General features: G+C 37.8%; 1 protein-coding gene and 1 long non-coding RNA gene across 4 annotated transcripts in view; one reads left to right on the forward strand and one right to left on the reverse strand.

Moving 5' to 3' along the window:
- Nucleotides 1-15,937, forward strand: part of LOC114079359 (broad substrate specificity ATP-binding cassette transporter ABCG2-like) — a 41,048-nt gene that overhangs the window by 24,585 nt on the left and 526 nt on the right. Inside the window, exons 7-15 of the mRNA XM_071614440.1 lie at nt 905-1,056; nt 5,561-5,665; nt 6,248-6,495; nt 7,322-7,404; nt 7,892-7,981; nt 9,374-9,498; nt 11,198-11,346; nt 13,550-13,638; nt 14,315-14,400. Coding sequence (XP_071470541.1) covers nt 905-1,056; nt 5,561-5,665; nt 6,248-6,495; nt 7,322-7,404; nt 7,892-7,981; nt 9,374-9,498; nt 11,198-11,346; nt 13,550-13,615 — 1,018 coding nt within the window. The 3' untranslated portion in view covers nt 13,616-13,638; nt 14,315-14,400. The remainder of the gene's footprint in view (nt 1-904; nt 1,057-5,560; nt 5,666-6,247; nt 6,496-7,321; nt 7,405-7,891; nt 7,982-9,373; nt 9,499-11,197; nt 11,347-13,549; nt 13,639-14,314; nt 14,401-15,937) is intronic.
- The window catches only part of LOC114079362 (uncharacterized), a 37,836-nt gene continuing 22,910 nt past the window's right edge, over nt 1,012-15,937 (reverse strand). For 2 of the 3 annotated variants that reach the window (XR_011707995.1, XR_011707994.1), the window contains exons 3-4: nt 3,743-3,859; nt 1,012-1,097 (exon numbers count right to left, since the gene is read on the reverse strand). This is a non-coding gene — a long non-coding RNA (uncharacterized lncRNA). Of the gene's footprint in view, nt 1,098-3,742; nt 3,860-5,278; nt 5,380-15,937 lie in introns of all 3 variants that reach the window. The other variant, XR_003580476.2, reaches the window with a different exon arrangement.

The following is a 15,937-nucleotide window of genomic DNA, read 5'->3' on the forward strand; positions in this document are numbered from 1 at the left end:
GCTGTTTCTAAAGCATTTAGCAAACACATAGTAATGTTAATTGTTTTATCAGGTTAGAAGAATGAAAATTAAACCTAAAAGATATAAATGATCAAGGAGAATTTATCATATGACACCTTTAATAATATTTACTCTATAACTCGTTCTCAAACTCAAGTGTACTTACAGATTACCTGGGCTGCTTCTTAAAAATATGGACTCCTGCCAGTTGCAGTGGCCCATGCCTGTAATCCCAGCAGCTCAGGTGGCTTAAGCAGGAGGATAACAATTCAAAACCAGCCTTAGCAACTTAGCAAGGCCAAAAACAACCTAATAAGACCCTGTCTCTAAATACAAAATAAAAGAGGGCTAACTGGTTAAGCACCCCTGGATTCAATCCCAGGTACAAAAAAATGAAAATTAATCCCTGTACCTACCCCTAGATCTTAATTCAAAATCTGGGAAGACTATCCAGGAATCTTTATAGTAGATTCCAGACTGTTGATTCACAATCCTTTAAGAAGTCCAGTTTTTTTTTTTTTTTTTTTTTTTTTTTTTTTTTTTTTTTTTTTTTTTTGAGAGAGAGAGAGAGAAAGAGAGAATTTTTAATATTTATTTTTTAGTTTTCGGTGGCCACAACATCTTTATTTTTATGTGGTGCTGAGGTTTGAACCCAGCACCCAGCACATGCCAGGTGAGCTACTGCTTCAGCCACATCCCCAGCCCATGTCCTAGTGTTTTTAATAAAAATATTGAATTTCATTTTCCCAGTAATCATGTAGATAATATAAAATGAGATGAGAACTTCATAAGAGAAAATCAAGTGGAACTGGGAACAAATGGTCTAATAGCAAGAATAAAATATTTTACCAAGAAGTTCAGGATTCATATATTTAATGATTCATTGTTTTCCCTTTTAACTTAGGATTTCTCAGCAGGGAAGAACGGTTATCTTCTCTATTCATAGACCTCACTATTTCATCTTCAAGCTGTTTGACAGCCTCACCATCTTGGCTTCAGGAAAATTAATGTACCATGGTCCTGCACAGAAGGCTTTGGAGTACTTCTCATCAGCAGGTGTAGTAGACTTTTTGCATGTACTTGATCCTTCATTCATCCTATGTTGGGAGAGAGCAGAGAAGTCCACAGGAGTGCTGTTTGATAATATATAGGTACCTGGGATTCCACCACCCTAAAACATCTTTGGTTACTTTGGTGCCAGAATTTTTCTTCATTTTGGCAGTGCTTGCTTGATTTTTAGGTCTCTTTCTTTTTCCTCTCCTATCTGAGTATGCATGTGTGTGTGTGTGTGTGTGCATCTGAGTATTTTTACTGGACCTGTATGTTATGATTCTTAGTTATCATTGATTGGTAGTCAGATTTCCATTGTTGTGACAAGACACCTGAGAAAAACAACTTATAAAAAGATAATTTATTTTGGCTCACAGTTTCAGAGACTTCTGTCCATGGTCAGCTGGCTCCATTGCTTTGGACCTGAGCTTAGACAACGAAGAATCTCATGAGGAAGAATATGGTAGAGGAAAGTTGCTCAGTTCATGGCTGCTAGGAAGCAGAAAGGGAGAGAGAGAGAGGGAGAGGGAGAGGGAGGGGAGAGGGAGAGGGAGAGAGAAGAGGAGAGGAGAGGAGAGGAGAGGAGAGGAGAGGAGGAGGAGGAGGAGGAGGAGGAGGAGGAGGAGGAGGAGAAGGAGGAGGAAGAGGAGGAGGAGGAGCAGGGACAATGATGACCAGAGAGGAGGGGAGAGGTGGGGAGGGGAGGGGAAGGGAACGCAATTTCAGATCCTCCCATGGCATGCTCCCAGTGACCTATTTCCTCCAACTAGGTCCCACCTCCCAGTAGGAATAATTGGAATTATTAATACATCAAATGGATTAATCCACATGAAGTTAGAACTTTTATATCCAATTGTTTCTTAAAAGCCCCGCCTCTGGACATTTTTCCACTGAGGACCAAGCCTTGTACACAGGAATCTTTGTGGGACACTTCATATGCCAACCATAAATTTCTACCCTGGTCCCAAGAAACTCATGCCTATCTCATAATGCAAAATGCATTCAGTCCCAAGAATCCCCATAGCCTTAACAGTTCTACCAGGTCTCAAAAGTCTAATTTCAATGTCTCCTCTGAGATTCAAGACAAAACCTTAGCTGTAAACTCTTACATAAAAAAAAAAAAAAAAGTTCTATGCTTCCAACATATAATGACAGAGTAAACCTTCCCATTCTAAAAGGGAGAAACAGGCACATAGAATGAAGGGATTGGACCAAAGCAGTGAAAACATTAAATTCTGTAGGTCTACATTTAGTTTCTGAGACAATGGTAGCAAGATCTGGGCTCTTAGGGCTGGGGAAGCCCCTCTGCCTCTGTCCTTACTTGTTGTAACCCCTATGGCTCCTTCTTCTGGTTCTGCTGCTAGTCTGCAGCTTTCCTTGGGAGACATTCTACATTCTAGGGATCTCTTAATTCCTGGAATTCCACTGCATCATTTGCTTCACTCTCAAAGTTTCACACTTTGCCTTCTCAGGGTTCACCTTCAGGGATTCCAACTCTGAAACACACTATCTGGTTCTCAGGCCTTCATTTGAACTCTCTGTTGAAGTCTGAGAGACTCCTCTAACTCTAGCATCCTGCATTCCTGCAAAACCAGCATCATGTGGATGACAGCAAACTATACAACCAGCCACAGCTCTATTCTGGACCTCTTGAACCATGGTTGCAGCAGTTCTGAATGCACGTGCCGCTAAGCAGGGTGTTTTAGTTAGCTTTTTCATCACTGCAACTAAAAGACCTAATCAGCACAATTGTAGAGGAGGAAAAGTTTATTTTGGGCTCACAGTTTCACAGGTCTCAATGGATAGACAGCAGGCTCCTTTCCCCCGGGCTCAAGATGAGGCAGAACATCAGAAGAGTGTGGCAGAGGGAACCAGTTCACATGATGGTCAGTAAGCGGATACAGGTCTTCACATGCCAGATAGAAAAGCCACGCCTCCAATTCCCACCTCTTCCAGCAGCTCCCTACCACTTCACTTACTCTCAGTTAATCCCTATCAGGGGATTAATCACTGATTGAGTTAACACTCTCACAACCCAACATTTCTCCTCTGAATCTTGTTGCATTATCTCACATGTGAGCCTTTGGGGGACACCTCACATCCAAACCATAACACAGGGTGAAAGGAATCCTAGGGAAAGAACTTCTTAGGCACCCCTGTGCGAAGGACTCTTCTTAAAGTCTTTCAACATGTTTTCATTTGTACACTATTGAGCCTGTTATGCAGGTTGGTCAATTCCTGAATGCCCTCAAGGCATCTCTCCTATTGTCTCTATGAGAAATACTTGTTTTGCTTTTAGTCATGCCAAATTCTGGCCAAACTACAAAATTTTCAAAATCTTTCTGCTTTGATATTTAGTCCTGATTTTTATTATAAAGATGGTCAAACAGATCAAAATGCTGTGCTGCACTGAAATTTCCTCCACCAGATTAATTAGTCCATCACATTTAAATTCAACTTCATACAAAGCCTAAGGACATGGAAAAGTGTACACATGTTCTTTGCCAGGATGTATTACTAATGGCCTCCAGTCCAGTTCCCCAAAGAGTCCTCACTTCCATCTGAAACTCATGAATGTAATCTTTACTGTCTGCATTCCTATGTGCATTCTGGTCTTCTGACCTCCCACCAGAATTGTTCAATAAGCTCTGTTTAAAATATCTTAAGGCTTCTGTAGCTATCATCACCAAACCTTTCCAGATTTCTCCTGCAAATCACTTCCAAAGGCTTCTTAACCACATGGGTAGGCACAGTCACAGCAATGACTCCTCTTCTTGGTACATATTTTCTGATAGTCGACTTTTCATCACTGTGATAAATACATGAGAAAATCAACTTTGATAAGGAAAGATTTATTTTGACTAATGATTCCAGAGGTTTCAGTTCACCTTCAGTTGGCTCCCTTACTTTGGGACTGTGATAAGGCAGAACCTCATGGCAGAAGGACATGGCACAGGAAAGCTGCTTAGCTCAAGACATCCAGGAAGTAGAATGAGAGGGGGGGGCAAGGGAAACATAAAACCTTTAAGGAGATGGCCCCACTCACCAACTTCCTCTATCTAGGTCCCATCTCCTAGTAATTTATTCATATTTTTAATTAATCACATGTATTAATTCACTAAGGAGATTATAGTCCTCATGAGCCAATCATTTTCTAAAAGTCCCACATCCCAACATTGCTACATTGGGGACCAAGTTCTAAACATATGAATCTGGGGAAGGAAATACTTCAAATCCCAACCCTAACAATGGTCTTTTCCTGAAAGTTCATTATTTAACTGGTTGTACTGTCATCTAGTTATTCTGTCATTTCAATATTTTTGGAAAGTACCAGTATTACTTTCTTCTTGATCATAGAACCAATTGTGGTTTTTTCTATGTTGACTTGGCAGTGATCTTGCTCTGCCTTGATGAGGGCTCATGAAGATGCTACACCACTTTCTAGGAACATTATATTTAAGATTTATGAATTGAATGGGTGTGAATAATAGTCAATAGAATGTGTGGTTCTAAATTCATCTTTAATGAACCAGTGTTTCTGAGCTGCCTGGTTCTATTTCATATTGAATTATGTGCTTTTTAAAAATGGATCCAAAAATCTACTTAAAGACATTTGGAGATGATCATACGTGTTTCTCCATGACTCCAAATGCAGTAGTGAATATTCACTAGCTAATTTTTTATTTGTTTATTTTAATCTCTGTCATTTAAATATAACCTGGGCTTAGGTTGTGGCTCAGTGGTAGAGTGTGTTAGGCACGGAGTTCAATTCTCAGCATCATAAGTAAATAAATAAATAAAATAAAAGTCCATCAATAACTAACAAACTATTTGAAAAATAAAATAAAATAAATCTAACCAAGCATGTAAGAGTCTGGAGAGTCCAGTGGAGATGAATTTGAGAGTCAGACTTCAGGCTCTCTTCAGATGATTGTGCCAAAAGAAGCTGAGGTGGCAGTTCAGGTATAACCTGCTGCTCATATTCTCAAGAATGCTGCTCCATATTTTGAATATGGCAGCATGTGAGGTGATCATTTGCACCTCCAAATTCAGTAGGCAGAGAAGCAGTCATTGCTGCATACACAGGGAAGTTTCAGCAGTCCCTACGTGAACTCAAAAACATACTGTATCCAGGCCTTTAATACTTTTTTTCTTGGACCTAGTTTTAGTACTGGGAAGTACTAAAGTTTAGTACTGGGAAGTACTAAGTTTACTTGGAAGTACTAACCTTAGTACTGGGAAGCACCAGAGCATATTGATAGCTGTTCGAGTTTCATGATTTATGATACCCACACATGTATTGCTGGCAGATAGAATGTTGTTGAAAGTCTGCATGAATGAATAGGATGAAAGAAAGTACAAATTTGTGAGGTGAGAAGAGAGCAAGAAGAGGAGGAAGAAATTTTAAGATTCTGTCTTCCCTAGCCTCACCTCCATCACCCTCTGGAAATGAGACCTGTTTACATTCCAAGACCATCACGCTGAGTTCTTGGGGTGTCTCCTTTTACAGGTTATTCCTGTGAGCCCCATAATGACCCTGCTGACTTCTTCCTGGACGTCATTTATGGAATTTCCTCTGCTGTGGTATTAAACAGAGAGGAAGAAGACCATGAAGGTATGTGAATCTTTTAGATTCACAGATATTTGCCTAATTGGTTTGTCCAAAGCTTAGCAATGTGGTGGCTCATTAAAACTTAGCTTTGTGAATTCACGTTTATGCCATGTTCTGATGCCAGCCAATAGATAGACTTTATTGTCAATGAGTGCTGTGTTTTATATTCAATTTATGAATGAGCAATTATGATGCTGTTATTGTAAGAGGAAAATTCACTAAAAATAAAATTGCTTATTATTTATTGTACTTTTATAATAAAAATTTGGTACTTTATGTATTTTCTCCTAGTAGAAAATAAGGACAAGGTTTTATACTAAGAAATATAACTCTTTGTGGTAAGAAGTCTGTTTCAAGAACTGAGATCCAAATTGTTAGGGAAAGGTTGAGTGAGTTTTTTCTATCCATATGATTATGGCAGAATCTGGCCAATTAGCTATGTTTACTAATGTTTACATCAATGACAACACTCATGATAGCTTTAGAATAAAATTGTTATCTCATAAATGAGTCACAGAAAATTGGGTTAAGTCAGTTCTTGTCTGCTAATAATATTTCCCTTCTTTATCTATTTTTCTTCTAAAGTCAGCCACAATGAAGAATTTCCTAAGAGAGAAAAAACAGTTACAAAAACATTAGCCGAGTTTTATGCTAACTCCTCCCTGTACAAAGACACAAAAGCTGAATTAGAAGAACTCTCAGGTGGTCTTAAGAAGAGGAGACCAGCCTTCATGGAAACCACCTACGTCACCTCCTTCTGTCACCAACTCAGATGGATTTCCTGGCGTTCATTCAAAAACTTGCTGCCTAATTACAGGACCTCTATAGAGAGGGTAATCTGAAAGATTCTTTTCATTTTGCTGTGAGATTCTTATGTGGGAGCAATTGGGTTCTGATATAGTCTACTTAAGAATTATGAGTATTTTCTTTTCTTTTTCTTATTTCTAATGTAAGAATTTTCACTTGAAACTTCTTAAAGTATAAAATAGTTGCCTAATATGTTGGTACATGCCTGTATTCCCAGCTACTCAGGAGGCTGAGGTAGGAGGATCACAAGTTAGAGACAAACCTGGGCAATGTAGCAAGACCCTATGCAAAACAAAAAGTGCTGGGGATATGGCTCAGTATGAGCATATTTGCCTTGCCTGTGTGAGATCCTGGTTGCAATCCTGATTATGGGAAATGGTCAGGTAGAAAATGTGCATGTTTCCTGGCAGAAGAGTTGAGAGCTCAGTTGAAGTCATCCCTCTTAGCTGTGTGGACTTTAATTTGTTCCCAGATCAACTTTGCCAGGTGCCTGCATTGCTTTGCTACTATGTTGTAGGACATTCATAGGTCCCGCTCCTGAACTGGGCCCTGAACTGGGAATACTTGGTAGACACTGAGAGGAGTCTTGGCCATTCCAACATCTGCTCTGTTATTCTCTCAATTAAAAAAAAAAAAAAAAAAACAGGTTAGTGTTCAACTTAATTTAGAAAGTAGTGTAATAGTGTGCACTGTATTCTGATTCTCTCAGAGACTTTGGCCAAGCCATGTAAATTGTTTATCTCAGTGGTGAAATCTGATTATGAAGCTGTATATTTTATCATAAATGGTGTACATTTTTCACTTCTAATTGAAACTATTTCTTTATCTTTTTCATTTTCCTTTTTTAAAAAGATCATTACCACAATCATAGGTGGACTGGTTATGAGTGCTATTCTCCTTCACCTAAAAAATGATTGCACCGAAATCCAGATTAGGTAAGTAAATTTGAATCAATGCTGTTATTTTTTTCAAGCTTGGAAAAATCCATTTCATATTTTTTGAGTATAAGTATTGAGTAAACATTATATTCATTGTGGGTAGGATGTGTTCATGCATTGAAAAATGAGTGGAAAAATTAATTTTATTTTTCATATATATTTGTATCTATTTATTGTTGAACTGTATACATCATAAATTTTACCCTTTTAACCCTTTTTGAATGTACAGTTACTGTTCAGTGCATCAAGCACCTGCTCATTGTGCAACTATAGCCAATATCCAACCCCAGAATGTTTTTTTTTTTTTGTCTTCCCACACAGAATTTCTATACCCTACACAGGGAGAGACCTCATGGGGTCATTCTTCCCCTCTCTTTTAACCAGGATAGTATTTTTTTTTTCTTCTTCCTTTCTTTCTTTTATTATGGAAAAAAAAAAAAAAAACAACAACTATGGTTCTTTTGTTTCTATTCTGTCCTGGCAGGACCTGGACACTCTGTCTGCTAATTGGCTTTCAGTGTTTACCCAATCTGTCAACAAAGGAGACCTTTGCACTTGAGAAGAAGCTCTTTATGTGAGTAGATCTCTATTTTAGGAAGGAGCTTGATGTCTGTTGACTAAACTGGTGATATCCATAATTGGACCAAGGATCTGATTGGGAGAATATCAGTATTTTTCTTTTCTTTCATATGTTGATTTGTTTAAAGGACCAATACAAATCATATATACCTATCATGTACAATATGAGCTTTCAAAGTATGTGCAGAGATAACCAGTATTAACTGAAAAAAAAAATGAACAGGGTATAAAGTCAAGTGTATGGGGCCTCTTGCCAAAGGAAGAGTGAGTTTTGGGGTGAGGTGTAGTCAGCAAATTCCAGTGCTGCAGAGAAAGCAAGCAATAGAGGGGCTGAAATTATCTTTTTGTTTCTAGAAAATAACAAATCAAGATGACTCTAGCAAGAACATTTTGAGGAGCTAGGTAGAATTGTAGTGGTGGGTTAATCAGCAAATTAGCAGTAGTAGATAAAGCTGACAAAGAATTGAAGTTGTGCAGCCTTCAGTGGATTTAAGAATGGAATGAATCAAAGGAAAAGAAGAAAAGGTTCAGTTTTTCTCTTGAGATTTTCAAATATAAAGGAGATTTTCCCGTGCTTACATATGCACCAAGGATAGCAATCATCAGAGAGGGAAGGAATGAAGATACTGGTGGAAGAGTTTGAAAATACAGGAAATCCATGTGAAGAAGAGGAAAGATGAGGATTTAATATCTGAAAGGGTGTATTGTTGAAAGACATGATCATTGAAGGAAGAAGTCTTTTTTCTTCTTTCTTTTTTTTTCATGAGAGTAGCAAAAGTAAAAGGAGAGGGCTGGGATTGTAACTCAGTGCTAGAGTGCTCTCCTAGCACATGCGAGGCCCTGGGTTCCATCCTCAGCCCCACATAAAAATGAATAAATAAAATAAAGGTAAAAATAAAATAAATTAAAATTAAAAATAAATAAATTAAAAGGAGTTTAGGAAACTGCACCTGCATGTAGGGCCTTGGAGAATAATAAAGCCATCTTTGTCACAATCATAAATGGGGAGAAGAAAAGCCTCTGTTATCACTGAGATTAGCCCAATGTTTTGCTCTTCAAGCAGAGCCCAGCTCAGAGGAGAAATATAGCCTCTGAGGAAAGTGAGGAGATGCAGACTCTGTCCCTGGAGGGGTGATGTGGGCCAGAGTGGGCAGCACAGGAGGAGTGCTGTTATGAGAGGATCCAGGCAAGAGCCTTGGGGGGGCTGATGTTCCAGGGAGGCTGCACCTGAAGTGGAGAATGACGTGGGGGTGGGGGTCAGCCTACAACCCTTGGACATCTGCAGTGTCAGACCTGGTGGCAGCAGGAGTCTGCACAGCAGAGTCTCCTCTGGGCTGTGCCTTCCTGGACTAATCTGGGATGTATGGTATGTGTTTTTGTTCTGCAGACAAGAGTACATCAGTGGATACTACAGAGTGTCTTCTTACTTCTTTGGAAAACTGTTATCTGATTTTCTACCCAGGAGTTTGTTAACAATCATTCTATTTACTTGTACAGTATACTTCATGTTAGGTAAGTAACAAGATAAAGAGGATGTGTCCGTAGTCTTACAAATGAAAGAAAACCATTTTCTCTTTGTAAACATATTTATGGTTTCCAAAACGAAAGATCAAGTCATAAGCCAGGAGAGCAAGTATTCATTCCTCACTTTCTAAAATGGTAGTTCAGTTGTCAATACTGTTCTACACAAATTCTTTTATTTTTATTTGTTACTTGTGTGTGTGTGCAGTACTGAGGATTGAACCTGGAGCCACTCACATGCTATACAAGTCGTCTACCATTGAGTTACATCTCCAGCCCTTTTTTACACTTCTATTTTGAGATAGGGTTTTGCTAATTTGCTCAGACTTGCCTTAAGCTTGGAATCCTCCTTTCTCGGTCAACCCAATTCCTGGGATAACAGGTGTATGGCACTGTACTGGACTCAACTGAACTTTCAAAGCTATAAATACATTTTATGTCAGTAAAATGCTGTGATTCATACAAAAACATGTAAAGAATCCCTTCATATTTGAGACTATGCTGGAGATAATGGGATATTTATTGCTTTTCAATTTTTCTCTGTGTCTCTGTACCTATACCTCTACATAAAGATAAAGTATAAATGGAAAAACTATAAATAGGTATTAGAGATACAAAGAGAGAGCTAAAAAAACAACATGCACACACATACACATATGCGCACACGTGCGTGCGCGCGCACACACACACACACATACACATATTTATTCTTCCTCTCCTTTTCCCTATTTAAAGAAAGATGATGACTTTTGGATTCAGGGATTTAACAAGAATACTTGTTTAATGGCCATAGACACATTCATTCGTGCATTATGCTCAGGCTTCTTCCCAGGCTCATGCTGTGAGAATGTAAATGTATTTCTTTCTCTCTCTCATGCACTCACATGCACACATCACAGAAATATCTATTTTTGACAATACACTGCAGAGTAAGAACCACTGAGAAAGTGTAAACCTTCCAGTTTAGAAATAAAAGTTGTTTCATAAATAATTAATTATGTAATCTAACCCCTCCCCCACAGTCCTGATTAGTGTTCCTGCAGCAATTGCAACATTGTAAGACTGATGGTGAGCATTAACTCATTAGAGTTCATAAGGTGGTCGAAGAAACTTCATTTGGCTCTAATCTGAATCAGAGTAATAGGATTTGTCTAGCGGTATTCAGCATATGGATTCTTTCTCTTTCCTTCCCATATATTAAAACCATTGTTAGAAAAAAAAATAGAGAATTGTGATCCCAGATTTTTTTTTTTTTTTCTGACAAATGCATTATAGCAGACAGTGAATAATGTAGAGATGTCTGGGTACATGGGTGTGCTGTTGATGAGTTTTCTTTAATAGGAGAAGGCAGTATAATTTGGCTAGATATGTTGCCTGTGTCCACCTCACCAATTCTGAATTGGTCAAAATTACACATAGGGCAACGTCAGTGTTATATGGGAATATGCTTTGGTAGAAAGTGTAATAAATCTGTGTGGTAACGTTATACAGTGGTGAACGATGCAATTAATGTCCCTGGGTATTTCGGTCTTGGATGACAACTTTTCATCTTGATACTATTTTTTTTTCAGAGTATTATACTGTCATTTGTGCATGCGTGTATACACACACACACACACACACACACACACAAGTTGTCAAATACATGGGAACCTAGGCAGGTAGACTGACCCTTTCTTTTCTTTCAAAGGATTGAAACCAGGGGTGAAGGCTTTCTTCATAACGATGCTTACCATTTTGATGGTGGCTTATTCAACTGGTTCCCTGATCCTTGCTATTGGAGTTCACAGTATTTTTTTCACAGCAGCAATTCTGGGACTATATTTTCTATTGATGATGGTGAGTGTGAACTGTGATTGTCTGAGAGGGAATTTTTCCCCTTGTTCCTTCCCACTCTTTCACCTGTCCTGTAAAACCTGCTTTGAGGATTTTGTGCATAGACCTAAGATGCTTTCAGGATGCCATGGACTAAGATCCTGTTTATATTAGAGAATGTACCACTTTCCTCCTGGCACTTATCTTGTTTTTTTTTTTTTTCCTGGTGCTTAATGTGAACTATGTTAAACTTAATTAACATGTCTTTCTAACAGCTTTTAAATGAACATCTTGGTGACATTATAAAACCTTGATATGTTGGAAATTCAAACACCAGAAGACAAATGATTAGGCACTTCCTTCATAAAAATAAGCTATTTGTCTGCCTTTCATGCTGGTATTGAGAACTGCCAGCTAGTTAAGAGCAGAGGTAGTTCAGTTGGGTTCATTACTCTCCAAGGTCAAAGTTAAGTTCCATGAGACGTTAACAGAGTTGTGCCACATGGGGAGTCTAACTTGAATGACTTTTGCATTTTGCAAAGGAGTATTTTAAAAACACTGGAAATCCCAAACTCATAGTACAAGGTCACCCTATTAATGGGTTCCTGATGCTTTTTATATCAATATTTTTCTGCTTACTTTTGCTTTTAATGATTACTTAGTTTTAATCTTTTATGCCTTAAATTTTGCACTCACAATGATGAATCAGCAGAAACTAGTTACCAACCTTTGCCACACAATGACATCAAATAGGAGTGGTTATCCTATTAATACACATGTCCTTTCTTCTACAGTAGGAGGAGTTGTCTTTCAAAGATACATAATTAGCATAAGCTCTTGCCAAAGTTTAATTCTTTCATGTATAAATTTGGCAAAAATCAATGTATATCACTGAAAAAGCAATGTCTTGTTTATAGTTTCTACACTGTCATACAACAAATAAAAGATATGATTAATTATTATGTAAGGTTTTCTATGTAGAAATTTAAAAATCAGTCCCAGGATCACATTTTACTTGGAGATGCTGACTTATATACTAAGCAGTTGGTTAGGTCCAGTTTTAACACATGCAGACAAAACCACAGCATTGTCATTGCTCCGAATACCCCAGGGTACCTCACGCCAGTTAGGACAAACATTATGTGCACCTCACAGCTGTCTCTTGTGTGTCTCCAGAAGTCTTTCCTGGCATCTTCATTGCCACACTGCTTTCTGGTAGCTTTAAATGGAGGGATTGACTATGTTTCCTGCTGTATTTCACCACATTGTGTTGTTTATCAGGTCTAGGGTTTGGGTTTTCTAAGGCCTCCTTTCTGAGCTCCAGATGATTCCTAATGTAATGGATATATAGTGTCGACCCTTGTGAATAACAAATTACATGTTGTATGAAAGTAGAAAGGGGCATGTGATGCTTAGGATTGTTCTTAGACTGTCAGGTTCCTTACTGGGTACATATGATTTAGTATAATTTGAATAGTCAGTAAAATCAGCTCTTCATGTCCATGGGATCCACATTCAAAGATCCAACCAACTGCAGATCAATACTATGCAAAGCAAAAATTATGTCTACAACGAGTATATGTGCTTATTTCTTTGTCATTTTGCTCTATTCATATGAACTATTTGCATAGTATTTATGTTGTATTAGGCATCAAGAAATATTAAAATGATTTTTAAAACACACTATATTTTTATTTATGCATAAAGAATGTATGTGGGTTACATGAAAATATTATGCCATTTAAAAAATAAGGGACTTGAGCATCTGCAGATTTTTGGTATCTGTGGACTAGATATCCTGGAACCAATACCGTTGGGCTACCAAAGGATAACTGTACTTCTTGGTATTCTTTTATGTGCAGTTACAGAGAAATTAGAGGACTTAGTCTTGATCATTACAAATCTTCCAAATAAGTGGAAAATATAATATAGATAATATTGTCCTGAATCTCCCAAATAAATGAATGTATAATACAGACTATAGGTATATTGTCCTTCGTTTAATACATAAACTATCTTAGCTGTGTGGAGGTATAGATATGCAAGGGATGAAGGATGAAGCTTACTGTCTAGAATAAGTTGAAGAAATTTTAAGAAAGAGTTGGTCCTAGCAGAAGTGTATAGAAAATTCTAGAGTTCTTGGAGAGACTTATCTAGAATTTCTCGTAAAATCACTGGACTTGTTCCGATTCATGGTTTCATGGTTTTTGCTTTTTTTTTTTTTTAGATTTTGATAAGTTTTTCACTGGATTTTGGAAACTTTGCCCCTTGGCTGTCATGGATTCAGTACTAAGTATCCCTCACTATGGTTATATGGTAAGTTGTCCTCATCTGTCATAGGAAATGTATTCTCAAGCTGGATGCAACAAAAACAATGCCTATCCATATTGCTTTGACCATGACCAGTGAAGGTGTCCTATCCAGCAGTTACCTTTTACGACTGAAAATCTCCTATTAGCCTCAGTTAGTACAAACTCCAGGAGTCACATGGGATTTTCCCCAATCACCTCATTGTTCGAGGAAGATGAAGGTTGTAGAGAAATTAGGGAAAATAGAAGAAGCAAAAATAAGACCATAATACACTCTTAACTGTATTGGCTTTAGCAAGCCAATCAACTCCAAAGTGACTGTCCATCCATGTATAACCAAATTTCTAACTCACATAATTACAACTAGTTTTGAGGAAAACATAATTATCATAAATCAACATTACCTTTGATCACCACTGTATTATTTTAGTTGTAGTGTTTATGGGACTATAAAATTGGGAAGAGATGAAGGAATGACTTCTTGGCCAATGGGAAGCAACATCCCAAGCTTAGGCCTCTTGATTTCCAGGGAAAATAAGGTATTTTGTGGGAAATAGACTATGAATATGAGACTTTGGCATGTTGTAAATACAAAATTAAGATTACACTTGACATCATTGGGATAATTTCTGGGAAACTTTTGGAATCCAGGTCTGTTTCACTTCTGTTCCCCCTTGTTATAGGCTTTGCAGTATAATGAATTTGGGGGACAAAACTTCTGTCCAGGACTCAATACAACAAAAAGCAGTGGCTGTTCCACCTATGTGATGTAAGTTTGTGCTCAGTGTCACAAAGGGTTTGATTACTCCTATGATGTGATTAAGAAAGGCCCCCAGGCTTAAAGCTGATTTGATTCCTTTCAAGGCTAACAAAACTTCCTGATTCTAAGTTTTATTACTTAAAATATGAGTCCTTGTACAGTAATATATATGAACACCCATACAATTCCTGTATTGAACATAAAATTGTGTTTAAGTTTAATGTGGAGACATATTTGTTTTGAGCCTTTTGAGAAATTGTTCTGATGTTTTAGTTGTGGGATTCAGTTCTTATTTTTTTCAGAACTATTGATTTTGAAATTAATTGCTTTGCCAGTTTAGTGAAGGATCATAGTCTCTGATCACTTGGATTCTGTGCTACCAGTGAGCCCATCCCTTGGAGATTAGTAATAGCTCAAAGAATAGCAGTAGCATAAAAGTGGTTAACGTTGCTTTGCTGAGATCCCGGCCCTTCTCTTTGTTCACACTTATGGGAAATCAAAGCCTGCATAGTTGTGTGTGTGTTTGTGTGTGTATATGTCTATACATTGACTCAGTATACTCCTTATCAAAGGCTATATACTCTAGAGAAAGAAATACATATTTCAGTTAGTTTACAAAAAAATCTATTTTTGAATAATGTCATTAAAACTGAAGTGCAAATTTCAATCAATTTAGAAGATCTCATTTTTAATTTTTAATACTACTTTTGTTTTCTATGATTGCTGTTATCTTTGACTTTAACAGATAAATTACCAAGGGGAAAGAGAATCTGGCATGCTCAATCTCTCCTAGATTTCTCAAATGTGTGGTATTAAGTCTTTGTAAAGACACAAACCCTATTGTTAATGATTGATAAAGCCTCTTCTAAGAGGAGTTTTCCTTACCCACTCTTTTTGTTTTGAGCTGGGCATAGTCTTTGTGACAAAAAGTTAGTGCCAGGCTATTTAGTCAGGATGAAATGGACGGGAAACATTAGACCACATAAGGAGAAACTACCACAGGCTTCATGCTCACAGAAGGCTCCTTCACATAAGAGAAAATAAGAAGCTCCTCTAATAGCACAGAGAGGTTAAGGATATTTTTGAAATGGCTGAATTCCAAGAGATGCACAAGAATGGCAGCAGGCAATAATTGTGACTGCACAAGGTGTTTTTTTATTAAGAGCCACTTTTCTACCTTGTGGCAGGAATGCTCCATCTTGCTGTGTTCCAGCTGCTACCTAAGTCTGATTCCTGGGTATCTTTCTGTAGTGGAGTGTCTGTGATGATTATTACCATCATGGTACAAGAGCTGACAGATCCTGACTGCCTAGAAGCATTTGTTTCCTCTATCTGTAGTTGTAGAATTCTTGCCTGTGTTTTTTGGATAACTATTCTGTGGGTGAGCCAAACCAGAAGGAACTTTTGATGCTCTCAGTAAGGTCTATAGGTGTCATCAGTTAAAGCTGAGCTTTTACCCACTAGGAATGGTGAAAAGTTCCTTCATCAATACTTCCTTTGAGGAGAGTAGCATTATAAATTTGAAATGGAATGAATCTGAGGAGAC

This window comes from Marmota flaviventris, chromosome 7 (assembly GCF_047511675.1).
Source record: "Marmota flaviventris isolate mMarFla1 chromosome 7, mMarFla1.hap1, whole genome shotgun sequence".
Classification (NCBI taxonomy): domain Eukaryota; kingdom Metazoa; phylum Chordata; class Mammalia; order Rodentia; family Sciuridae; genus Marmota; species Marmota flaviventris.